This window comes from Pelodiscus sinensis, chromosome 1, assembly GCF_052426305.1.
Source record: "Pelodiscus sinensis isolate ZL-2025 chromosome 1, ASM5242630v1, whole genome shotgun sequence".
In the NCBI taxonomy this organism is placed as follows: Eukaryota; Metazoa; Chordata; order Testudines; family Trionychidae; genus Pelodiscus; species Pelodiscus sinensis.
This window is the reverse complement of record NC_143052.1, coordinates 153,547,056-153,573,378: the sequence shown is the minus strand read 5'-3', so window position 1 is coordinate 153,573,378 and position 26,323 is coordinate 153,547,056. Positions and strand designations below refer to the sequence as shown.

General features: G+C 46.3%; 1 protein-coding gene across 1 annotated transcript in view; it reads right to left on the bottom strand.

The window, feature by feature from the left end:
- Window positions 1–12,597: 12,597 nt before the first annotated feature.
- Window positions 12,598–26,323, bottom strand: part of F5 (coagulation factor V) — a 57,236-nt gene continuing 43,510 nt past the window's right edge. The window contains exons 18-25 of the mRNA XM_006112215.4: window positions 24,381–24,497; window positions 23,818–23,889; window positions 21,756–21,850; window positions 18,679–18,834; window positions 16,994–17,138; window positions 15,875–16,023; window positions 14,804–14,986; window positions 12,598–13,934 (exon numbers count right to left, since the gene is read on the bottom strand). Of these exons, the coding sequence (XP_006112277.3) occupies window positions 13,788–13,934; window positions 14,804–14,986; window positions 15,875–16,023; window positions 16,994–17,138; window positions 18,679–18,834; window positions 21,756–21,850; window positions 23,818–23,889; window positions 24,381–24,497 (1,064 nt within the window). The 3' untranslated portion in view covers window positions 12,598–13,787. The remainder of the gene's footprint in view (window positions 13,935–14,803; window positions 14,987–15,874; window positions 16,024–16,993; window positions 17,139–18,678; window positions 18,835–21,755; window positions 21,851–23,817; window positions 23,890–24,380; window positions 24,498–26,323) is intronic.

The following is a 26,323-nucleotide window of genomic DNA, read 5'->3' as shown; positions in this document are numbered from 1 at the left end:
CTGCTTCCTGGCCCTGCGCAGTAGGCTCCCAGTCCAAACTGTTGGCTGTCACCTAGCTCCACATGTTCAACTGCACAGCAGGCTCCGAGGGCTGAGCTGCCAGCTGCTACCCAGTCTCACAGAACAGGCTGCTGGCTTCCAACCAGCTCTGCATGGCAAGGCTGGTCTCTGAGCTGCCAGCTGCCACCCACCTCTGCACATCAGAGTCAGGGTCTCAGCTGCTGCTTGAACCCACACAATAGGTATAGGGTCATGGTGGGGTACAAGAATGGGGTTCCCTGTGCTGTGGGGTCCAGAGTCAAGATCCCTGTCATCTACCCGGTACTCAGCACTCTGCTCCTGGCTCCACTCTGTGGAGGGGTCTCTGGGCAGGGAGCACTGGGCCTGGGAGTTTGGAGGAGGTTTGGTGGGGAGCACTGTGGATCTCAACCTGCAGCTCAGGAAACACTTTGTGGCCTGCATGTACAACCCACAATGATAAGTAGGTGGAAAACCACTGATCTAGAGAAAGGGCTGAGTCAAAAATAACACCCAGCTTATGGGCCTGAGTGACAGAGGCCGGTGGTGTTGTCCACAATGATCAAGAAAGAAGGGCAGAGGGAGTGGTGGGGGCAGTGGAGGTGTGTGTGTAGGGGTGCAGAATAATTAAGAGTTCTGTTTGGACATCCACGAGATGTCAGACACACAAACGCTGTGGGGTAGAAGACGACACGTAAGGAAGGGGCAAAGAGGTATATTGGCGAGTTGTCAGCATAACACCATTCTACAACAGCCATGTTGTGCACTAATTACACAAAGAACATGTTAGGCAGTTACTGTACAGAAGCCCCAAACAGATTAAATGAGCTCCCTGGCCTGTTAAAATTGGCACTTTCGAGAAATCTTTGATCTCTTAAGAAGCCTCATCAGTGGGAAGCAAACTGAAATTGTGACTGAAGCATGAGCTGTAATATGAGAAATGAACAGAAATGTGTCCCAACTGCCACAAACCCATAAACATCCCCTCTGCTGCCCCTTAAACATATATAGAGGCACAGCCTGCTGGAATGAAGAAGGGTTGAGGATCTACATCTTGTCCTGGAGGGTGGCTCACCTCCTCCTACAGAACTCAGCAGAGGTAGGAGTTTGTATTTGTGAACCGCCACCCCTCTAGCCAGCAAGTGAGTAGCAGTTCTACCACAAATGGCACACGGATCCCTCCAGCACTTGTGCCACAATAGGGGTGTGTCTAGACTACATGCCTCCGTTGATGGAGGCATGTAGATTAGACAGATAGGCAAAGGGAAATGAAGCCACGATTTAAATAATCGCGGCTTCATTTACATTTCCATGGCTGCCACGCTGAGCCAACAAACAGCTGATCAGCTGTTTGTCGGCTCAGCGCGCTAGTCTGGACGCTCCGCGCCAACCTGAAAGCCCTTTATCGACATCCTCCTTATGCCTCGTAGGATGAGGTTTACAGGGGATGTCAATAAAAGGCTTTCATGTCGGCAGGGGAACATCCAGACTAGCGCGCTGAGCCGACAAACAGCTGATTAGCTGTTTGTCAGCTCAGTGCGGCAGCCATGTAAATTTAAATGAAGCCACGACTATTTAAATTGCAGCTTCATTTCCCTTTGCCAAAAAAAACAAATCTACATGGCTCCGTCGACGGAGCCATGTAGTATAGACGTACCCTAGGAGTCCTGCTGCTCTCCACTGCTCCCTCACCAAGTCACTTAATTGGAGCCCTGCTGCTAGGGGTCCCCTCAGTTACTGTTCCTAGCCCTATCCCCTAAAAGGGTTTGACCAGAGCAAAGGGGCCTGTTGAAGAGTTCATTAAGCCCCATGTTGCTAGCTTTCTGCAGGTTTTTAAAGGGAACTACATGTGTCTTCCCCTTTTCCTGCCCCTCCATAGCTGCGGTTCCCTTTCCCTCTGAAGGGGCCTCTGGGAGTTCCAAGATGGTAGGGAATAGTGCAGTAGACACAGCTGAGACCTTCTATGCTCATAGGAAGTGAATTACAAGGAAGATCCTCTGTGACCCTAACACTCAAACCAGCCACCGTAAGTTAATTGTCCTGTTATATACTGGTGAAGCCTCAGCTGGAGAATACTGTGTCCATTTCTGGGTCCCACGCATTAGGAAAGATGTGGGCACATTGGAAAGGGTTCAAAAGGTAAAAGTTTTAGAAAATCTGACCTCTGAGAAAAGATTAAACACCCTGGGCATGTGTAATCTTGAGAAAAGAAAACTGAGGGGAACCTGATAGCTGAAGGTTATGTTAAGGGTTGTTATAAAGAGGTCAAGGATCAATTGTTCTCCATGTTCACTGAAGGTAGGACAAACAATGAACCTGATCTGCAACAATGATTTGTTAGATATTAGGAGAAGCATTCCAACTGTAAAGATAGTTGACACCTGAAATATAGGCCTTCAAGAAGGTTGTGGGATCCCCTTACCATGGGAGGTTTTAAAAAATAGGGTGGTCTAGGAGGAACACCTCTCAGGGATGGTCTCGGTTTACTTCGTTCTGCCACACTGCAGAGGACTATACATGGTTACCTCTGATGATCCCTTCTAGCCCCACATTGCTTTACATCAGTTTTGCTGCCCATTCTCAAATGCCCCCACATTTCAATGCTTTTAAGTCTATTATGTGTGGAGTAACAATATACTGTATTAAAAAGTGCAAAGAAAAATTACAACTGGTTTTATTAGAAGTAAGGTGATGAATCCAGAAGGGTAGCTGAAACCACATGAGCAGGCAGGTGAGACTATGAATCCCCATTTTGGCTGTGTGTACTGAAACTCCACCTACCAAACCACTCTAGTTTGGTTACAGGTTTATCCACCACGTAGCTGACATCAATTTTTTGGAATTTAGTTTCCACCACATTCTCCCCCCCTTCTTCCTTCCACTGGAAAAAGAGGGTAAAGATTAAAAAGTGTCTGAAAGTAGAGAAACACAATATTTATATTTTTTCCAGTTGGAAAATAGTAAACTGTGAGAAGTGGGATTTTCCTCCATTTCCACAAGATTTTGTTTAATTTTCCAGTCGAATTTGCTCTATTAGTTAATCAGATTACAAGCACTGAATCCTGTTACTACTTCAAATCATTGCTCCTCCTGTCTCAGTGCCAAAGTGTCCCGTACCAATGACAGCGTGCTACATCCCGAGGGATTTGAAGCTGTGTCATGGGGGCAGATTGCTAGCTCTGTTAGGAGCAACTTAAGTCTCTGGTCTCTCTCACCTTTAGTACAAGACTTGAAACCCCTACTGTTACACTTGTCTTGAAGATGGCCTTCTAAAAGACACTGCAAATATTCAGCACGTGGGTCGCCCATAGGCATCCGCTTCCGCTTCCGCTTCCCACACTTAACACATTGTTTAAACCCTCGCGGCCACTGCATGTCCCACAGGATTCGCAGAAAGCCCCCTCCAAACACTAACAATCTAACTAACTCTGTGTACGCAACAAAGAATTCTAACTACACACTAGGGAAGAACTGTGTGCTGTGAAAAAGTCTAAATCATCAACAACTATCACTGGCAGAAAAAAGGAAAAACTTAAACAATGAATAGTCTAGAAGCACCTTAAAGACTAACAAAACATGTAGATGGTATCATGAGCTTTCCTGGGCACAACCCACTTCTTCAGATGAAACTGAAGAACTGGGTTGTGCCCAGGAAAGTTCATGATACCATCTACATGTTTTGTTAGTCTTTAAGGTGCTGCTAGACTTAAGTTTTTCTAGTTACAGACTAACTTGGCTACCCCTCTGAAGCAGAAAAAAGGAAGAGAAGCCGGAGTCTGGTTGGCAGGGGTATATTTATGACATTGTGAGGCATTACTTCAGGGGATGCTATAGCTGACCCGACGAATACCACTAGGGAAAAGTCTTCCAACAATCATGCACACACATATTGGAATGGAGATGAGAAACACATCTTAAAGAACAACAGTTACAAAGGTAACTAACCATCCTTTCTATGGAGGTATTAGCTCTGTAAAAATGAATCCTTACAAAAGGTAGTACTACGCAGCATGAAGTTTACGAGGGAGGCTGTTTCTAAACGATAAGATACGAATCCTAGCTGTGGCACTGAGCCAGTGTATGGAATGTGTGATGTTGTCTGTTGGGATCCACCTAAAATTTATGCATGTAATCTCCAGATCATCTCTTTGTGAGTAATGTTTTATATACATAGATACATCATAAAACCTAAAAAAAAGATGACAGGGTACCTCACCTAGTTCAACATGAAAATGGGAGGAAAATTTCCATGTATAAATGAATACGATTTTTGAAGACAAGATCTTAAGTACAGGTGGAAATCCAAGGATATTCAATTTCCAAGTATAAAGATCCTGGCAATAACCTTTAAGGCTGTGTCTAGACTGCATCCCTTTTTCATAAAAGGGATGCAAATTAGACATATCGCAATTGCAAATGAAGTGGGGATTTAAATCTCCCCCGCTTCATTAGCATAAAAATGGCTACCGCTTTTTTCCAGCTCGGAGCTTTGCCGGAAAAAAGCGCCAGTCTAGACACGGATCTTTCGGAAAATAAAGCCTTTTCCAAAAGATCCCTTATCCCTCTAGACACAGCCTAAGAGTATAGGGCTCAGTTCTAATCTCAAGTTGCACCTATGTAGTTCACACCATGAGGAGTTCAGTGCATATATTTGAAAGCATAGTCAGATCCTTGAATTTTCTTAGAATTATAGAATACTAGAACTGGAAGAGACCACAAGAGGTCATCAAGTCTAGACACCTACCCTCCTGACAGGACCAAGCACTGACTACATTGTCTTGTTAAATGTGAAATTCCCTTTGATATATACAGGCAGTCCCCGAGTTACGTGGATCCGACTTATGTCGGATCCGCAGTTACGAACGGGGCCCTTCCTCTCCCTGGTCTCCAGCAGACCAGGGAGAGGAAGCAAAGCGGCGGAACACGCGGCCAGCTGACAGCCCAGACGCATCTGGGCTGTCAGCTGACCGCGTGTTCCGCCACTCTGCTCTGCTCTGCTCTGCTCCCCCTCCCCCTGGTCTGCAGACCAGGGAAAGGGGGAGCAGAGCAGAGCAGAGCAAAGCCGCGGAGCCCGAGGGCAGCAGGATAGCCACGGCGCGTCTGGGCTGTCCCACTGCCCCCGTGCTCCGTGGCTTTGCTCCGGACGCCTGTGGTACAGCAGCTGGGGCGCTGCCGGTTGGTCCCGTAGCACCGCTCGGGGCGCCACTGGACCAACCCAGCAGCACCCCAGCTGCTCTGCCCCAGGTGTCCCCAAGTCAGCAGCTGCTGAAAATGACCAGTGGCTGACTACAGGAAGCCCCTGCCCCGGGCTTCCTGGAATCAGCCGCTGATCAGTTTCAGCAGCAGCTGACTTGGGGATGCCTGGGGTTCTTAAGTTGAATCTGTATGTAAGTCAGAACTGGCGTCCAGATTCAGCCGCTGTTGAAACTGATCAGTTTCAGCAGCGGCTGAATCTGGACGCCAGTTCCGACTTACATACAGATTCAACTTAAGAACAAACCTACAGTCCCTATCTTGTACGTAACCCGGGGACTGCCTGTAGTGCAAATAATTGGGTGAAGTGAAGACTTAAGAGGCAAAAATCAACCTGAAGCCTGCTGAATACAGCATTGCCCTCTTCCACTTGCTATTATCCCAGGCCCTCACAAGTGGATCCACATAGATGTGGAGCCCATGGCTTCCTCTGCAGTTCATTTCTGTGTTGAGGTATGTATCTGCACAGAGAAAAACACACCCCTCTCCAGTTCAGGGGTTGCCAAAACTTTCCAATGTTACTTCACCAGCACCTTGACACAGGGCTTCAATGTTCCAGAGGGCCTTCTTCTGACCCTGCACAGAAGGGTGAATTTCATCTCAAGTGTTTGCCGCGTGAGTTGTTGAACTAAGTCAGCCCAGAGCTTGGCTGAGCTTTTTCAGAACTCACATGGTTTTAAAAACACAGTGTCAGAAATTGCTGCAGGCATATTGGAAAGCAAAAATCACATCAGCTCATCCAGCATGAGTCTGGTCTAGGGTTAAGCAGTATTTCTTGCCTGACAACTAATGGATGTTGTTAGCATCAGACTTGAGTAACACATGAAACCACAACTTTGCCAGAGGGACAACAAGAACATCTTTGTAGCTTACATCTTGCCTGGTTCATGAACTGCTTCTGGGTTCACTTAGACGCACATTAAAAGGGCATCCTGTTAAGGAGTTTAGGTCTGTTGTTTAGAACAAGGGTTTACAAAAATTGCACAGGTGCAAAAAAGTTCTCTTGAACTATCCCTATATACACTGTCAATGGAAAGAGCATTTCTGTGTTTAAAGAATCCTTTAAACCAGTATACAACAAAACTCAGCTGAAAAGTGAAACATACTACAGTATAAACAGAAAAACAATGTGGGTGAGGTTCTAGCTCTTACCAAACTAACTTCTGCTGGTTTTTGGACCGTATTTGGACTGAATAGGGCATTGGGAACGATAAGGATGGCCCAGGGTGGAAATAAGCTCCTTGTCAGGTTGAGGCAAGGAGCAGAGGGTCTGAGCTAAATACAAGTTGGAACAGATTGTTAAGCAGAAAGGACAACATATTGGAGGAAAAACAACAAGGAGTCTGGTGGCATTTTAAAGACCAATACATTTATTAGGGTATTAGAGCAGAAGCTTTCATGAGCTATGACTCACTTCCTCAGATGCTGAAGAGAAAAAGAAAGATAGAAAAAAAAGATACAGAGATGGGATTGTGACAACAATGCTAATTAAATCAGAGTGGATGTGGCTCATCTCCAACAGTGATGAGAAGGTGAGCATACCTGAATGGGAAATTACCTATTGTAAGGAGGGAACCACTCCATGTGTTTATTTGAATTTTGGTTCAGGGTGTCAAATTTGCATATGAATTCCAGCTCAGCAGTTTCTCTGTGCAGTCTGTTGTTGAAGGTTTTCAGTCTGAGAATGGCAATTTGCAAGTCCAGAACTGTGTGTCTACTTCCTATATAGGGAAGTTAAAGTGCTCCCCCACTGGCTTTTGGATGTTGCCATTCTTAATGTCTGATTTGTGTCCATTTATTCTTTTGTGTAGAAACAGACCAGATTATTTGAGTACATGGCAGAGGGGCATTGTTGGCACATGGTGGTATAGATCACATTAGTAGATGTACACATGAATGAGCCTTTGATGACATAGCTGGTGTGTTTAGATCAGGGGTGTCCAAACTTTTTTCAAAGAGGGCCAGATTTGATGAAGTGAACATGCGTGAGGGCCAGCCATTTTGCCTGACATTCTTTGAACCATTAAAATTAAAAGCAAATGAACTATTTTATGCAAAGTTTATTGCAAATGGCATACTTTTCATTTCATCACATGGATGACAAATCTAAACAGGTGTTAAATCACTCTGCCTTTCATATCTGAAGGCCAGATGAAAAAAAAATCCAGGAAGCTGAAATATATGTCAGGAACATTGTAAAGTACATTACATATTATTGGTTGTCTGTCAACTTTTAAGTTCAAAAAATATGAACAGGAACTTAACACCAAGTATACATGTTGTGTCTAAATATGTTTATAACTGATTTAGACCAACTGACATTAACTGAGATTTTACAATGTATTCATCTCAATACATATGGATTCGTTGGGGGCCATAAAAGATAGATATTGCCAAATTACCTGGGGGGGGCCATATTAAACCGGAACACAGGCCGCAATTGGCCCGCGGGCCGGACTTTGGACATGCCTGCCTTAGATCCTGTGATGGTGTCAGTAGTATAGATGTGCAGACAGATTTGGCCACGGGGTTTGCTGCAGGGATAGGTTCTGGATTAGTGTTTCTGTTGTAAAGTTGGTGGTATTTGCCTCAGGTTGTGGACTGTCCGTAAACAAGGACTGGCCAGCCTCCCAAGGTCTGCAAGTGAGGGATCATCATCCAAGATAAGTTATAGATCCTTGATGATACGTAGGAGAGGTTTAGCTGGGGGCTGTAAGTAATAGCTAGTGGCCTTCTGTTGCTTTCTTTGTTGGGTCAGTCCTGTAGTAGGTGACTTCTGGATATCCACCTGGTTTTGTTAGTCTGTTTCTTCACTTCTCTAGGTGAATATTGTAGTTTTAAGAATGCTTAACAGAGATCCTGTAGGTGTTTGTCTCTGTCAGAGATCGGAACAAATCTTAGGGCTTGGCTGTACACAGTGGATCATATGATGTGTTTTGGATGAAAGCTGAAGGCATGTAAGTATAGCAAGTCAATAGGTTTTCAGTATAAAGTGGTATTTAAGCAACCATCAGTCATTTTTACAGTCAAGTGTCCAGAAAGAGAAACTTCAAGATGGTCACTTGAAAAAAGAAGTGAGCATTTGGGGGCTAGATTGTGATGCACAAGGCTCGACAGTCTTTGTAATCTACTCGCCTGTGGCGAGTAGATTACAACCCGGAAGATCCGGACAACGCAGCTGGCGAGCGGGGCTTGCCGCAGCTCAGCGAGCCCTGGTTATGTATAAAGTGTTTGAAGTTGGGAATTAAGGATAGTAGGCTATGGGGAGTGTCCCAAGTTGTTGCAGTGAGCCAGAACACTAGTGTCTCTGTTAAGCCTAGGCTCTAGCAAAGTTCCAAATCTGAAGGTGTTGTGCAACTTTCCTTTGAGGACACATATTGAAAGATCAGCTCTGAATGATCACTTCCTGAAAAGCGTTCGGCCACAGGTGATATGTGGTGTATGGGTCTTTTATTATAGTTCTGGGTGAGTTCATCTGAGGACAAAGTGATTGTCTAGTTCTACCCACATGGCTATTACTGAGGCATTTGTTGCATTGTATGAGGTGTATTACATGGGATTAATAGCAGCAGGTTTGAAAAACAAAAGGGAGTATTTCTTCACACAACACACTCAACCTGTGGAACTCCTTACTAGAGGATGTTATGAAGGCCAAGATTACACAAGGGTTCAAAAAAATAGAGAGATTTTCTTGGAGGATCGGTCCATCATTAGCCAGGATGGGCAGGGATGGTGCCCCTCGCCTCTGTTTGCCAGAAGCTAGGAATGGGCAAAGGGGATAGATCATTTATTGATTACCTGTTCAGTTCATTGCCTCTGCACTGTTGAAAGACAGGATACTGAACGAATGTTTGGTCTGACCAAGTATGGCCGTTCTTGTGTTCAGGAGACAGGTTCCTTATATAGCAATGTTTTTAAATCTAAGGCTGCTCAGGTAGGATACTCAGGTAACAGCTATGTGACCAAAAGTGTTTCTCCATGACACCAGTGCCTGGCAAGAAAAGTGTGGCCCTTGCTACACAATGATCCATGCCATGGTCACCTGGGGCTCTGTAAAGTGTAACATTGGGGCTCTGATGTATCAACAGACAACAGAAGGGGTGCATCCTTCAGATTTCTAGGGAAAGAGGCTACTGACAGCAAGAGAAAGACCCCTTAGTTCTGGAACTGACTATTCCTATTTCCCACATGAATTTAGATCGATTCTTCTTCAGGACATGCCAGCAAAATCTACCTACATTTGGGAATGGTTTGAGACACACTGTGACATCCTGGCCCCACCGAAGTCAGAATTTTTGCCATTGATGGCAGAGGAACCATAACTATACCCCAGGACTTTTGTTCATTTAAACAAAAGTGGTTTTGTCTGGGAAGTCAGGGCTGGGTTAAATATACAACTTTATTAAGGACTGTGGCGGAGCGTACCAGTCCTGCCCTGGCAGCCCTGACAGCTATGCTCAGATTGCTGCCCAGCTATAAATAGGGTTACCAGATGGGTTTTAAAAAGATACCGGACACATGAGATCTCAGAATGGGATGGGAAGGGATGGGATGGTGGGGGGGATCGGCCAAGAGGAGGTCGGGGGCAGCGGGGCTGGCTGGGGGGCGAAGAGCAGGGGGGAACTGGCCAGCAAGATGCGGGGCTGGCCTGGGCGCAAGCAGATCCCGGGGTGCTGCCAGTCCTGCACACGGTCCCAGCAGAGCGCATGGGAAAGTCCGGCCCCGGGGATTCCATTGCCCCCATCCCACCCCCGCCTTCCTCCACTCTACTGGGTAGTTGTGTACTGCCTGGCTGGTAGACACACTCATGAGCGCATCTACCAGCCAGGCAGTACACAACTATGTACTGATACTCATGATAATAATAACACTTAATTAGCAAATACCAGACATTTATATTTTCTCAATTTATTTCTTGGACAGAAAGCTCAAATACCAGACTGTCCAGTTCAAAACTGGACACCTGGCAACCCTAGCTATAAAAGCTCGGAGAGAGGCTGTCTGGGCTGGCCACAAGAGGGGAAGGAGCCCAGGCAAGAGCTCCTAACAACCCGCCCCTCCAGCAGCCGCAGCCACTCCAGACGCTGCCTCAGCAACCGCACACCCCCTGATGCAGGTGCCACCTCAGCAGCTGCGGCCGCTCCAGCTAGGGAGACAGTCCAGAGGGAACCATCATATATTGTAACACCCCGAGAACGGGGCAGCAACCTCAGAGGGGTAGGAAGTGGCCCAGGGCGGGGATTGTCCTCCGGGGGCCCAGCGCATAGCGATAGGAAACCCCGCCAAGCCACTGCCTCCAGGGCCCTGGGATGGGACCCGGTGGAGTGGGAGGGCCTGTGTCTCCCTCCCTCCTCAACCCTCCACAATCCATCTCCCTTGGGGTTGCCAGATAGTTTACCCAAAAATACCGACACCACCCCCCAAAACAAAACAAAACAAAACACCGGGGAAAAAAATCTGTTGAGGGAGGGAAAAAAAGGGGGAGACCAAAGTTGTTAGCATTAAAACATCATGGCACTTTCAGGTTATGTCTACACTGGCATGAATTTCCGAAACTGCTTTTAACGGAAAAGTTTTCCGTTAAAAGCATTTTCGGAAAAGCGTGTCTAGATTGGCAGGATGCTTTTCCGCAAAAGCACTTTTTGCGGAAAAGCGTCCGTGGCCAATCTAGACACGGTTTTTCGCAAAAAAGCCCCGATCGCCATTTTCGCCATCGGGGCTTTTTTGCAGAAAACACTACCTGGCTGTCTACACTGGCCCTTTCGGGCAAAAGTCTTTCGGAAAAAGACTTTTGCCCGAACGGGAGCAGCATAGTTTTTCCGGAAAAGCACTGATGATTTTATATTAGATCGTCAGTGCTTTTCCGGAAATTCAAGTGGCCAGTGTAGACAGCTGGCAAGTTTTCCCGGAAAATCAGATGATTTTCCGGAAACACCTTGCCAGTGTAGACACAGCCTCAGTGTGTACAGTCAGAATAGGGATAGGAACAGGGGAGCAGTTGAGCACTAAGACCCAGGGTAGGCATTGCTTTCCCTTGGTCTTTAGGCTTTTTGCAGGTGGCGATTTTGTTTTCTTGATCAAGCCAGAACACAGCTTCCCTGCGGAACCAGGTAAGGAGGAGGTCCGAGGGCGGGGGGTGTCGGGAGCCAGGCCTAGTTGCCTAGTGTGTTGTAGGGTTGGCAGTTGTCCGATATTTTCGCCTCCTGGCAGGGGAAAACAAAAACAAAAAATCACTGGACATTTTAGGTGTCTGGTATTTTCTGATTTTTTTTACCGGACAGGAGGCGAAAATACCGGACTGTCTGGGCCAATACTGGACACCTGGCAACCCTAATCTCCCCAGACTTTGGGGAGTGGCTTAGCTGCGCATGGGGCCGGAAGGCTGCTGTCTGCACCCTGAGAGAGGGCAGCATACTTGTGACTAAGCTGCAGAGCCGTAAATACCTCAGTAGAGGGGAAGAGACTTCTGAGCAGGCCTCAGGGCTGTAATCACCCCAGTAGGAGAGCAGGAACATTTGACCAGGCCTCAGGGCTGAAAATAACCCAGTAGAGGGGCACTGATGTTACGCCAGTTTACAGACTGGGCCAGCCTGAGTCATTAGAGACACGTGTATCATCGAGGGGGAAGTCCGCCCCTTGACCATGACCATTATAAAATGTTTTAACAACTGATCATTTAACAATCATGCAATTATTAAAACTCACAAAATGAAAGGGTCTTGAATTAGGAAATTTTCGCTGCACTCCACCTGAAAATTTTCATATTAACAGTTTGGTAATTTTGTTCCTGCCCTTTGGTGATGCAAAAAATTCATATTTGATTATGGTTTTTGCCAAATTGTCAAAGTTGCCTTTGAAAATATGGAAAATCAGAAGTGTTAACATTTTGCTGTTCGCGCCAGAAATTTCGCTGTACAGGCAGTCCCCGGGTTACATGGATCCGACTTACATCGGATCCCTACTTACAAATGGGGTGAGGCTACCCCGCACTAGCTGCTTCCCCCCAGCAGACCATCGAGACGCGCCGTGGTCCCGCTGCCTGCGTCCTCCGCGGCAAGAAAAGCCGCTCCGCGTCTCCCTGGTCTGCAGGACTGAGGGAAGTGAGGTGTGGGAGAATAAAACTGAGCTCTGGAGAAATGTTAGGCTAGAGTTTCCCCTACAATATGTACTAGTTCCGACTTACATACAAATTCAACTTAAGAACAAACCTACAGTCCCTATCTTGTACGTAACCCGGGGACTTCCTGTACTTTCAAATGGAAAACAGTGACCATATGAAATGTATTTTTAAAAAAGCAGAATCAAATGTGAAAAGAAGTTTTAAAGTTTCATTTAACTGGTTTTATACATTTTTATTTGTAAACGTGTACATGTTTTTATATAAGAATTCTAATTCTCTGGAAGCAGCATCAGACAATACGTTAGAAGGTTATGGACCAAAACAAGGTCCAGGGTTCTTGATGATATTCTGGCCCAGGCTATGAGGAACCATGTGAACAGAGGGGGTCCTCTGCTGATAAGACTGGAGGCTACTACAGTACTGAAAGCTTAAGCTAAAACTCTGCTGAAAAAGTATATTCAGGGTCCGTGAATATAGTCTCTGAATGCATCCATCCTGGGAAATTCTATATGTTTTTTGCATCATAGCAACCTCCCCAGTGATTATGTTGGCAAATGGTATAGTATAGACAAGATATAGGTGTCTTCACCATCCTGTTATCTAACCCTGTATTATTGCCAGCAGGTTCTCTCTCTTCAACAGCCAAGGGGAATGCCTAGGAAGGGACATCTCATAGCTTTCCACAGTGAGTGAGCTACAAAGGGAGCAAATCTGAGCTCAGGATTATGCCTAAGGTCCCTGCCCTCAGGAAAGAGAGTCTAAAATTAGGTGAGGACCAGGACAAAAGGAGAACAGACCATTGTGAGTGAATTGGGGAAGGAGAAGACAGTGGTAGAGAAATGGAGGGAATGCATTTGGGTGCACAGATTGCCATGGAAAGAGGCATGTCACAGCTGCATTCTTTGTGGGTTTTTTTATTTGTTGTTTTCTTTTTAAGGGTGGGTCTACACTGGCGCTTCCCAGAGCAGGTAGCCAGACATGTGCTAGCTCTGCTCGAGCTTGTGCGCTAAAAATAGCATTGTGACCATAGCAGCACAGGCTAGGCATCTGAGAACAATCCCACCTGATCTCTTCACCCATGTGCCTAAGCTGCCACCCGTGTAGCTGCAGTCAGACTGCTATTTTTAGCACCCATGCTTGAGCAAAGCAAACACTTGCCTACCTACCCACTCTGGGAAGTGCCCTCCCAGCTGTTGTGAATGAATGAAATATCTGCCAATGAAATCTCTTAGTTGATGTTGGCAAACCACTAAGATCCTTGGAAGAAAGGCACTTCAGAAGGACTAAATATAACCAAAGCTAAGATTTTTTTTAAAATACAGTTCTGCACTGCTGAAAAACACATGGCTCCCAGATCTGGCAATCCTTTGTTCATGTATACTCAAGTGTCCAGCCCCTAGGAAAGATCACAGCCAAACAGTTCAACACGAAGAGCAATGTTTTGATTCCAGGTTTTAGGAATTATGCGAATGAACCTGGAAAATATGGGTGGATTTAAGAAATGCTTGACCTGTCCACTGCTGTTCTCATTCCCCACAAACACCTGAAAGTAAATAGAAAACAATGAATTAGTGGGGGGAAAAAAATTAAAAGCAGCAGCATTTTGGGGATATCTAAAGGCTTCAGAGTTACTATGTTGAGGGAGAGATGGACTGGCTCACGCAAGCAATGTATATACAGTCTTCCTCATCTAGGACACTGGTACATATCCTGTCCATATTGAGAACAGCTAAAATTTGTCTGTTTTGTGGTCTGTGTGAAATGATTTCATGGTCTCCATTTCTGTCTGTCTCTCACAAAAACTATCACTACAGTTGGTGCTAACTGCTCCCTATGTTGGCTGGGGACTAACAAATCTCCCCTCTAGTCACTAGATGTGGTCTCTGCAGGTTGGGATTGAAGCACGTCTGTCAGGTCAACTTGGGGCATCTTGTAGAATTAAGTGCTGTACCAGCTGTGTTGTAGGGAGGTCTCAGCTCTGTCAATCTGGAACCTGCCACCAGCACTAAATTCACTTAAAAAATTAAAGCGAAAAATAGTGTGCAGTGACCTTTGGTGGAAGCTTCAGCATACATATTCTATGCATTCCTTTGAAATGACCCTCTTTAAAAGGCACGCCAACTGATTTCATACCAGGTTCAATGGCACTGCACAAAAATTTAGCATTCCCTCCCTTTTAGCATTGAAAATTAGTTACATCAGAAATAAACAGCCATGAAAGGGAAGTTCTCGTCATCTGTAATAGAACTATCACTCCCCCAGCATTTTAAAGTCAACTGCAGGGACAATTTTTTGTGCCCCTCATTCCAGGGCTGCCTCTCACATTGTTATCCCTCCCAAGGCCCAAAGGAGGGACACAAAGTGCTCTGAGATTGAGACTGGGACAGAATTTTCTTAGGTTTAAAAAGGTACCTTTCCCACACAAGTGGAGTCATCCATATAAGTGCCCCATTCTGTGCCTTCATCACTGTAAAGGATGGCATAGGTTTTCACAAACTGTTCAGTAGTCATGGACTTGCAACCCTGGGTTGCGACAGCAGTTATCTTCTTAGCTTTGAGGAGATCAATCTGCAGCCACTGCTGGTTGTTGTTTGACTACAATCAATACAAAGAGTCATGTGTAAGCAAATGTGTATTTGTGCCTACGTTAGCACAACCAGAAACTTTGCTTAATGACAGTTAAAGTTGTGTGAAGGCATCTGCCCACCCAGAACCTTAAACATACGGCAGCACTATCAGCATTTTCTGCTGACCACTCATCTGCAGTGATTAAGCGGATATAACACACTGACCCCTCGGTCCAGCATTCATTTCCATCACCAACACAGAATGAAAAGCAATACAAATACACCCCTGGCAAATGAGCGTAGCTCTTCACAAAGCACTTCTCATCAGTAGACCTCAAAGCGCTTTATAAAGTGTCATCACCTCCTAGGGAAACTGAGGCACAGATGGACCTGACTTGCTCAAGGTCACCCAGCAAGCCAGTGACACAGCTGGCCATAGATCCCAAGCCTCCTGAATCTCACTCTAATGCTCCTGGCACTAGGCAGTGCTGCTGATCAACGATAAAGCCAACAGAATTACACCCAGTGAATTTGGCTCTCAACACCAACATTCAGTGTGTACTCATCCACCGAGCCCAAAGAGACTGCTCCCATGAGTAGGGGCTACAGGATCAGGCCCATCAAGCTAAGCACGCCACTGCCTCCACTCTCCATATGTGGTTTTGTTGCTTCCCACTTCACGTTATAAAATTAGAAAACGTTATTTTTTTAAATAAAAAAATCTCTTTTCCTTCAAGTAGATGCGCTTGTCACAGACCTCCCACAGGCTTCTCACAGGAAAAAATGAAAATAAACTAGCGTGCACAGCATGGGTGGGGAATACAGAGCGAGCACAGACACACACCAGAGCAGCGGCATATTTGCTAACAACAGCAACTTTGACTTTGCATTTTTTTCTTTTTGGTTTGTTTGTTACCTTTGCTTGCCAGGCATTCACTCTCCCTTGCTGATTGAGACGTGCAAGGGAAGGTACCCATGAGTTATACCAGGATTGCTTATAGGAAGAAGCTGTAATCTGAGTATTCTTGATCTCCCCATTTTCCATTCCCAGTGGCATAGAGCAACCTGTTAAGAGAATAGCAGTAGGTTGCCATTTTGTCTCTTGAGTAGCAGCAGACTAGAGGAATGAACAGGGTAGGAACACCTGAGTAGTAGTCCCATTCTGCCACCAACTTGCCGTGTGGCATTGCTTAAGTCAGTGTAACCTCCTTTGTGCCTCAGTTTCTGCATGTTTAAAAGGGGGGGGGGGTAATGCAGGCTTGTTGTGAGCATTCATTAGTTTAAATTCGTAAAGCACTGTGGAGGCATATCTGCAGTCAAGGAGTGGAGCTCTCTTTGCCCTGTCATTATTAAAATTATGTCCAGCAGATTTGTGAAACACAAGATTAGTGCATCTTCCCATTATGGGTGAAACTGTCATAAGCACCAAGAGTTAGACCAATCTGAGTGCTTTTGAACGTCCTACTCTATATTCCTATATTGCCACTCAAATAAACAAAGGCTTGGATGTCCAGAGATGTGGAAAGAGATCCACAGCTTCTTGTTTCCAAGTTGCAGGTTTGATTCAGCCTAGGGAGGGCAGTCACAACTGAAAGATGCCCAGACAATGGCCTGTGTGAAATGAGTTTTAAGGAACCATTCCTGCCGGCCAGGAGCTCACATGAGCTAACTGTCATCGCACTAACTGGCCTCTTCGCTGTTCCCTTCCACAGAGAGGCTAACAACTGATTGAGACAGGAAGAGTCAACTCTTCTCTCACTCCCAGAGGAAGCTGCAGCTCTCCCTACATTCATTAAGGACAAGGATTTGAGAAGTGTCTTATGATTTTTGGATACCCAACTTGAGAAAGCCAGGTTTCAGGGGGTGTTGGCAGAGCTCTGTCTGAAAATTGGGCCCTTTTGAGGGGTGTCACGTTTAGCACTGAAAATCACACCACTGTTTTTGAAAATCTTGTTCCACGTAAAAAAACCAAACTCCTGAGCTTATTTGTCAAGAGGTAGAGGGGAAACAAGTACCAATGAGTGCTATTGCTTACCTTCGATTTCACAGCCCAGGAGCTCCATGCGAAGAGTAGGCCTGTTGTAGGAGACAGTTGGATAGACCCTAATATATCTTGCAATGATAGGCGGATCAATGTGATTGTCTTTTATCCCACTGGCATCTGAATTACCTTCGAACAACTGGTAAAAACAAAATTAAGAATTCACAAGAGATATTATTAATTAAAAGCAACTGCAAGCTTGGTCCGTCATACCCTATGTCATGCAATTAAGTCTTTTCTTATGCCATTTCAATGGGGGTACTCACATTTTAGCAAAAGCTAACATATATCTTCCATATCTTTGCATTACTACACATTCAGAGGCCAAATCAGAGCCCATTGTATTAGGCGCAGTACAGATCCTTATGAGGCTATTAGTAGACAGACAACTAGAAAGAAAGAAACCTAGCAGATAAACATCATGACATTGTGGGTATGTCTATAGTATTGCAGGTACAGTTTGCTGGAGCTGTGTCATAGCATAGCAGCTTCCTTTGTTGATGGAATTGTTTTTTTCCATCAGTGTAATTCAATCTCCTGTCCAAGAGCTCCACGGAAGAATTTTTCCATTAACCTAGCTGCATCTACACTGGGGGGGGAGGGGGGGGGGGGAGGGGAATGGTGTGTGTGTGTGGGCAGGGGGGGGGGGCAGTTAGGCCAACCTAACTACATTGCACAGGGTGTAGTATTTTCCACAGACCTGAGCAATGTAGGTAGGTCAATTTCATTTTTAGGTGGAGACTGGGCCTCAGAGTTGAGCTTCAGCTGGCAGGGGAAGGGGTTTGGATAGATAGCACCTGCCCTTCCAGGGGTTTCACACACACAACACCTGGGTTACATATGCCATAGGTAGCTGCTGCTAATATTGCTTAGCAAACTACAGGCAGTCCCCGGGTTACGTACAAGATAGGGACTGTAGGTTTGTTCTTAAGTTGAATTTGTATGTAAGTCGGAACTGGTACATATTGTAGGGGAAACTCTAGCCAAACATTTCTCCAGAGCTCAGTTTTATTCTCCCACACCTCACTTCCCTCAGTCATTTATTCTCAAGCTGAGGTGTCTGCTGAGAAAAGCCGCTCCGCGTCTCCCTGGTCTGCTGGGGGGAAGCAGCTAGTGTGGGGTTGCCTCACCCCGTTTGTAAGTAGGGATCCGATGTAAGTCAGATCCATGTAACCCAGGGTCTGCCTGTATTGTGATAGGGTGCAAAGGCTGGTTCCACTGAACAGGGGCATGATGTCAGCCCTGTTTCTCACTCCCCTTGCACTTGTGCTCATGGTAAGAGCCATGTGACAGAGGCCTGTGGGAAAGCGGGGCGACACAACCAAGGGTACAGAGCTAGGTTGTAGCCCAGCTGGGCAGATTCCTCATGTCTTATTACCATCCTGCATTCTTCTTTGCTACCACATCTGGCCAGATGTGTGAAGTGATTTAGGTGCCTCACGATGCAGAGAGGCATCTAGCGGAGTTTCAAAATCACCGTGAGACACTTTAATCCTTGGAATTTCTCAGATTTTCCAATCTGCATCTTCATGCAAATGAATACCTTTAAAAACCCACCCTTTATTCCTTGAGAAAAGCCCCTGGAAGCTGCCTGTGTGTTACTTTCTGCTGGGCCATTCCACCCTCTTAACAACTACATAAAGCCAGGGAAGGCTGTGGGGATTAATGAGCAGGCAGACCTTCTGTTCCCTAGTGCTGTTTCCTTTGAAGGTGATCCACTTCCGTTTGTCCTTGCTGTAAGTCAGAAAGAACTCTTTCACATACAAGGACTTCGGGAACTGCTTGGCTCCTTGCGTCTTTATCCCCGTGATCAGAACTTGCCTTTGCAGGTCCACCTGTATACAATAGCAAGATACACAAACTAAGAAAAGCTGCACCGTGAGCCCATTTTCATCCTCTGGCACCACAGGTGTGGTGCCAGGCCTGCTTTTAGGCACTCAGAATGACACTTTCATGCTTGAGATGGGTAATGAGGTGCCTGAGCACTGATGCAAGAGTCCAGACGAGTTGTGTCCTAACCTACTGTATGTACGCGTGGATTTACATACAGGCAATTTTTGTGGTGCCCGTCACCACAGTCTGGGCACTGGACATAGGTTGCCAGATGGTTTCAACAAAAATACTGGACACACTTGACATGACATCACAATCGACATTACATCTTATTTAGAAAATACCCGACATTTATATTTTCTCAATTTGTTTCCCGAACAGAAAGCTCAAATACTGGACTGTCCGGTTCAAAACCGGACACCTGGCAACTCTACCTGGACGATCACTAACAAATCCATCCACATAGCTCCCTGGGAGAAGCAGCAGAGGGTCACTATCTGATCTCCACGGTACAGATGAGGGGAGCGCGGCACAGAATGGAGAAGGCCTATGTTTCGAAAGCAGCCTCTGGTTTTGAGCAACCAGCCAGAGATACACAGGGCTTGTTTTCTGGAGATGTTGAGCACCCTCAAGGCCAAATGACGCCACTAGGGGCCATGAGTGCTGAATCTGGGCACAGAAGCACCCTAAAAAAAACCCAAACCAGAGGCAACATTTGAAAGATTTTGCACAAGATCATGCAGTGCAGGGAATAGAGCCAAGGTCTCCTGATCCATGGGAGTGAGTGCCTCAGTCCCCCCACCGCCAGAGGCCTTTTCATGCAGACAGTGAAAAGGTCAGTTATGTTGTTTACCAGCAAAGCCGTGCAGGAAGAGAATGATGCTCTTTATGCCGCAAATGAGAAGGAAAAATCCCTACAATTATTTTAAGGGAATTTTCAGCCCTTCTTCATCAAGCACAAAAGGATTATTTCTCTCTCCAAGGTTTCTGCCCTTCCAAAAGAAAAACAATTCTGTTCATGGATTGCAGGGGGTTTTGGAAGGCACCTGTAACTACAGACCCTGGTTTCTAGAGAGCAAGTCACATGAGAACCGTCAAGAGAGCCATTAATGCCTTCCCAACTGCTAGACTGCTTGTGTGTATTTTTAATGAACAATTATGTTGACTATAATCACCCTCAAATGTGTTTGGAGGAAGACAGAGGAGAGAAAAGTGTTGGGCTGATAACAAGGGTGCCATTTTGGCAGGCCAGGGGGCAGCAGCTGTGTGTACTGAGATGCTGCTTGCTTTTCTTCCCATTCCCCTGATTATTAGGGAGTGAGGGGAGAGAACATGGCTTATGTGCATGCCTCTCATTCCTGACTGGTGAAGTTGGGGGCAGAGGAGTAATTCACGAAATCTGTGTACTTTCCCCTTGGCTCCCTGATAATCAAGGGAACAGGAAGAAAAGCAAGCAGCATCCCATTATGCCCAGTACTCTGCCCCTCTAGCTCTCCCAAAATGGCATCCTTGGCTGATAGCTCAGGAGAAAGTGAAGCATTCTATTTATCCACACAGAATGGGCAGTGACACTGCAAGCTTTCCCCACCGCTGCCACCACCAGGCCCCCTCCCTGAGCTGCAGGTCCCATCCCCACTGGTCAGAGGGGTGTTCCGTCTCCCTGGCTCATCCAGTCCTTGGCCATTCTTCTGAGACCTGCCACCTGTCCCCCTCCACTCCCGCAAGGGTTAGTTCATACCAGTTGCAGCAGCAAAGGGGGTAGGTTTGTGATGTGGTGTGAGAATAGCAGCTCATTACACTGGTCTCTGACAGAGGATCATACTGCTGTGATTTTCTGGCTCCAGCAAAACCAGGCTGGATTCAGAGAAAGGCTGCACGTCCTGTTATCTAGCCCCTGAACTGGCCGGGTTCCTCCTGAGCAGCAGTTTTAATTGAACATCAATATTAACCTGCAGTTGCTTATAGAATGATTCTCTTTGATCCAGTAGGATGAGCGAAGAGGCAATTTTTAAAGGAGATTGGCTTAGCACAGCACTGACTGCTGAACAAGGAGTCTGGCAGTCTCCCATCTACCTCACCAGTAACGCAGCTGCCTAGAGATTACTGTGTCCTAATTAAGAGCACGAGCTGCAGTGACATGCAGGATGTACTGTCGGTCAATCTAGAGAGCAGAGACACAACAGGCAAGTCTTGCAAAATCTTATAGTGCTGCAGCCAGTTCTAAGGGAATAGTCAGTGGGGGCTGATTTTCAAAGCAGCTCAGCTACCTGTTAAGGCACCAAAATGAAGCGGACGGATACTCAGAAGTACTCCGCACCCAAGAGTCTCCACTCTTGAACATCTTCAGAGGCCTAACAGCTCGCTGAGCTCCTCTGAGAACATGGCCACTTGTTCTGGGGTACCTGTAAAGCCACGAGAAGCTGAACAGGAAGTGTTTAAAAGTACAAAACTTAATGAATTAAACCCCCCTTGCCCCCATGTAACAGTTTGAGTAGAGAAGTAGAAAGCAAATGTCCAATCCATGACTAGACTGGAGAGTTAGCTGGTCACACAGCAAGGGGTGAATGCCTATACATATGAAGAGGAAGGGGACAGCAAAAGGCTGCTTATCAATATGGTTATACTCTGGGCAGCAACAGGGCAAACTGCCTCCTAATTCCACCCTACAACAGGCTGCAATCCAGATAACACTAGGGCACTCGCTCAGTGCCCATTTGAAGTGGAGCATGAGACCTACTGACTCACCAGTGCCACTTCCTGCAACACCTGAGCTTTCCTTGGCAGTCTCTTTGGGAAGGTCTAGGTATTGCTTTACCCTGTTTAATGCCTGAGACCCAAGATGATCCCAGCATGTGTGCAGTAATGTAGCTGCAGGCCTCAGCTCTCCTGTGTGGACCTAGCAGTATTGCACCAACCACCATACCTGGATCCATGGAAATTCACTTGGCTCCAAGTCAGTGCTCCAAGCATTATATGTTCCAGCGTTGTTTAATCTGGCTAATTTAGGTTCCCAATAGCCTACGTGAGAAAAAAGAACAAAGAGGTATGGTACAAATCAAGGACAACTAGAACACTTCTCAGCATGCATACGTCAGCTCTTTTATTGCTGTGTCTTGGAGAGAGACTCCAGTACAAACACCTGAAAAGCTGTAGTGCAGACAAAAGTTTCAGAGACATTTGATGTTACCAGCAATTAAAAATTGATTGCATCTTTGAAAATGTGGTTATAGTCAGAGAAGTGGCTTTGAAAACAACACAACACCTAGTGCTTAGCGAGCACTTTTCAGCAGCAGATCTCAAAGCACTTTACAAAAGGGAGTCAGTATCAGTCTCCTTATTTTACAGATGGGGAAACAGGCACAGAGCTGTGAAGTATTTTCCCCACTGTCACCCAGTACACCAGTGGAAGAGCCAGGAATAAAACCCAGATCTCCTGGGTCCCAGTCCTGTATTCTAACCACTCAGCAACCCCACTTCCCAGAGCATCCTCTTTCTTAACTCCTATGGCTCTGACAGCATTAGGACTTAGAGTCACATTACAATACGCATCTGCCATAGCTAGGCTACATTGGTTACAAGCAGTGGAGGCAGAGTTAAAGCATGTTTTACATCCACTGTAGAAAGTAACCCCTTGTGAAGGGTACTGTGTTAAAAATCAATTGTTACCCTTGTCTGACATATAATTTTCAAATGTGTGTGACTTGACTACATTTAAAGCAAATGCCTCGAGAGGCATTTTATTGAGGGCTAAACCCACAGGAAGTTTGAAGTCTCCAAACTAAGCCATTTGTGTATCACTTCAGGGAGGAAACACTACAGGCAGTCCCCGGGTTACGTACAAGATAGGGACTGTAGGTTTGTTCTTAAGTTGAATCTGTATGTAAGTCGGAACTGGCGTCCAGATTCAGACACTGCTGAAACTGACCGCCAGTTCTGACTTACATACAGAATCAACTTAAGAACCCCAGGCGTCCCCAAGTCAGCTGCTGCTGAAACTGATCAGCAGCTGATTCCAGGAAGCCCGGGGCAGAGCAACTCTGCCTGGGGCTTCCTGTAGTCAGCGCTGGTCAGTTTCAGCAGAAGCTGACTTGGGGACGCCTGGGGCAGAGCAGCTGGGGTGCTGCCGGGTTGGTCCAGTAGTGCCCAGAGCGGGCGCTGCAGGACCAATCGGCAGCGCCCCAGCTGCTCTGCCCCGGAGTCCAAAACAAAAGCCTGGTCTGCTGGGGGGGGGGGGAGCACACTAGCTGCCCCCCCCCCCTCCCCAGCAGACCAGGGACACGGGGAGCAGAGCCTCTGAGGCTTTGCTCTGGCAAAGCCTCAGAGGCGAGGGACCCCGCCGCGGCTGCGGCTTCAGTCCGGGAGCCTGTGGTCTGCTGGGGACGGTCCCCAGCAGACCACAGGCTCATGGACTGAAGCCGCAGCCGTGGGGGTGTCCCGCGCCTCTGAGGCTTTGCCAGAGCAAAGCCTCAGAGGCGCGGGGACCGCCGCTGCTGCCGCTTCAATCTGGGTGCCTGTGGTCTGCTGGGGATGGTCCCCAGCAGACCACAGGCACCCAGATTGAAGCGGCAGCAGCGGCGGTTCCCCGCGCCTCTGAGGCTTTGCTCTGGCAAAGCCTCAGAAGCGCGGGAACCCGCCCGGTGCCCCTGGTCTGCTGGAGACGGTCTCCAGCAGACCAGGGGCACCGGAGCAGCTTACGAACGGGGCTTTCTCGCCCCGACTTCCGGGGCGAGAAAGCCCCGTTCGTAAGTGCGGATCCGACGTAAGTCGGATCCGCGTAAGTCGGGGACTGCCTGTATTTGGAAAAAAATTATCCATTCATAGGTATCTGGAATGTTACTAAGCTCCCCATCAAAAGCTCCTCTTTACGATGGGAATAAGCGTGAGGAATTGAAGACGTCCAACACTGCTCGGAAGTCATATTACTAAAGACCACGTCTGACCTTCTCAAATAATGAAGTGTTCTTCAACCACGTGTTTAAACTCACTTATGTGATGAGACGCGTTGATCTGTGAATCAAGTATTAATCCATTCATTAGGCCCATTGGTAACTTGCACTCTAGAGAGAGCATAAAAATGTTTGATTACTGATGAGCTGCATTTCATACCTTATCAGGAAAAAAAGGGGCATTTAGAGTCATGTTTGAGGGCTGTCTGGGCCCTTCTGGTGAGGTCACCCTTTGCCCCAGCTCCCAAAAGAACATGTTTGGGACTTCATCCCAGGGGCCAAGAGGGGAGAAAGAGCTGTATGCCCACAGGACCAAATTCATTTCCGCAGCCAATACCATCAGTTAAGGAATCATAGGTCATTTTTAAGGAAACTACTAATGTACAGGTAGCTCTCTGAATTCTGTGCAGCTCTTCTTTTACACTCAATATATGATAAGCATTCCATGAGCTCCCCCTTTATAAAATAGCCATTTCCTTGGTTCAGATTCTATTCTGTCATTATTGTCCCATGCCCAATTACTTTAAATTCTCCCTGAAAGGAGGAGAGAATGTTATAACTAGAATCCTGTAGGTTAGAATGATGATGTTTAGATTCAGTACCTTTTTCTACAACGATAAAGAATGCCTGCATTCCAGCTTGTTGGTATTCCCCCACTTCGGTGTCTAAAAACCATACACCAGCTCTTGATGGTATCATTTCAATAGTTCGAAATGAGCCTTTAAAAGAGAAAGAAAAATAACCACAGGTAATCTTTTGAAACATTTGCAGGAGATTGGCTGGCACAGAACAGTGAGGTTGAACAGACCAGTCTCTGGTGGCTTGACAAGGTGAGAGTCAGATATTTTGCACCCATTGGAAAGAATAGTTAATACCATTAACATCTTTCTCCTTTTTAATAAACAGGCTCTAATAAGAAACATGCTGGAGTCAAAAGTTCAGATCTGAATCTGAGCTTCTCTGCTTTAAAATTTGCTCTTTCACATAACCTTGAACACATGCACGTATTGTACAATAGGACATACACAGTATGTGCTGTGTGATCATGCAGTGACTGACCTAACCTTTTATACGGATTCATGCTGTGGCAACAGTAACTGAAGGGCTGATGCTGGGCCCTGTTCCAGCCATGTCTTAGACAGTGTGTAAACACTGGAAAGAAGCTGCAACAGACTATGCACTAGGGGAATTCTCTGAGAGTCCAGCCTCATGCTGCTCCCACCATCCTTAAAAGCCCCAGCATAGTGGGCATGCTCATGGTCAAAATCAGAAGGCACAGCTCAGAATCTGCCCCGATGTCCTGACTTACACACTGCAAATCTCAGCCTGAACAAGGCTTTTCCACAGGCTTTTTTGTTTTGTTGGTGGCTTTCAGTGCTACAGTGCTGCCAAGTCTTGTGTTTTATCACGAGTCTCGCAATAGGTGGTGTTTTTTTTCTTAAAGCCCCCACTCCTGAAGTGACGAGAATCTCAGGTTTCATTGAAAACAAAAGGAACATTTCCTGCTCTTACAAAAAAGCTTGAAAATGTGAACACTAAAGGTTCAAAATATTTGCCCGAAGGCAAAGAACCCAATCTTTATTATGTTTTAAAATACTACAATTTTTTCAAGACAACCTAATGATTTTGGGTGGTAGGTGTGGCTCCTTTCCTAATTTCTGAATGCTTAAGGATGGCAATGCTGCACACAACAGCAACACACTTTAAATGAGAAAGGCTTGTGTGGGTGTGCAAGTGAGTAGACTGTGTGTTTTTATGACTATTTATAGCTGATCTCATTTCTCTTTAGACCCAGCAGTTCTGAGCCTCACTAAGGTGGTCATTTTTACCTGTCTGCTACACAGCACTCTTTCTTTGTGATACCATACAGAATACATAATAATCCTAACTGGCCAGATTTAGACAGCCTTACACCAAATAGCATCTCCCTCCACAAGTAACCCTGATTTCAGTGGAACTGCTTGTGGACAAAGGAGCTACTAGATCAAGGCTGCACTGTCGCATCTTTTTCATAGATTCATAGAAATATAGGGCTGGAATGGAACTCAAGAAGATAGCAAGCCCAGCCTCCTACACTGTGGTCAATGTTCCCTCTAATTTTTTCAATCCATAGGTGGAATACATTTTGTTATGTGCACCAATGCACTTGTGGATGTGAACCACCAGTAGAAACACATGATGCCAGCTGTAGGTACTCTGCTAATCAGCTAGGCAGCATTTGTCTCCCTCCTAGGTGGCCACCCAAGCGCTCAGCTTGCAGGAAAACACTAAGGCTATGTCTCCACTGCAAGGTTTTTGTGCAAAAACCCATGGAGCGTTCACACCTCAAATGCGCTTTTACACAAGGAAATCAAGAGTAAAACGGCAGAACAGAGGGCTTTTTCCACTGTAGGTAAACCTCCTTTTATGAGGCATAACTCCCTTTTGTGCAAGAGTTCTTGCACCAAAAGGCAAGTGTGGATGCTCCAGAGGGGTTTCTTGAGCAAGAAACCCCTACGGAAAAAAGCACAGGTGCTCTGATGGCCATTCTGTGAATAGCCATCAG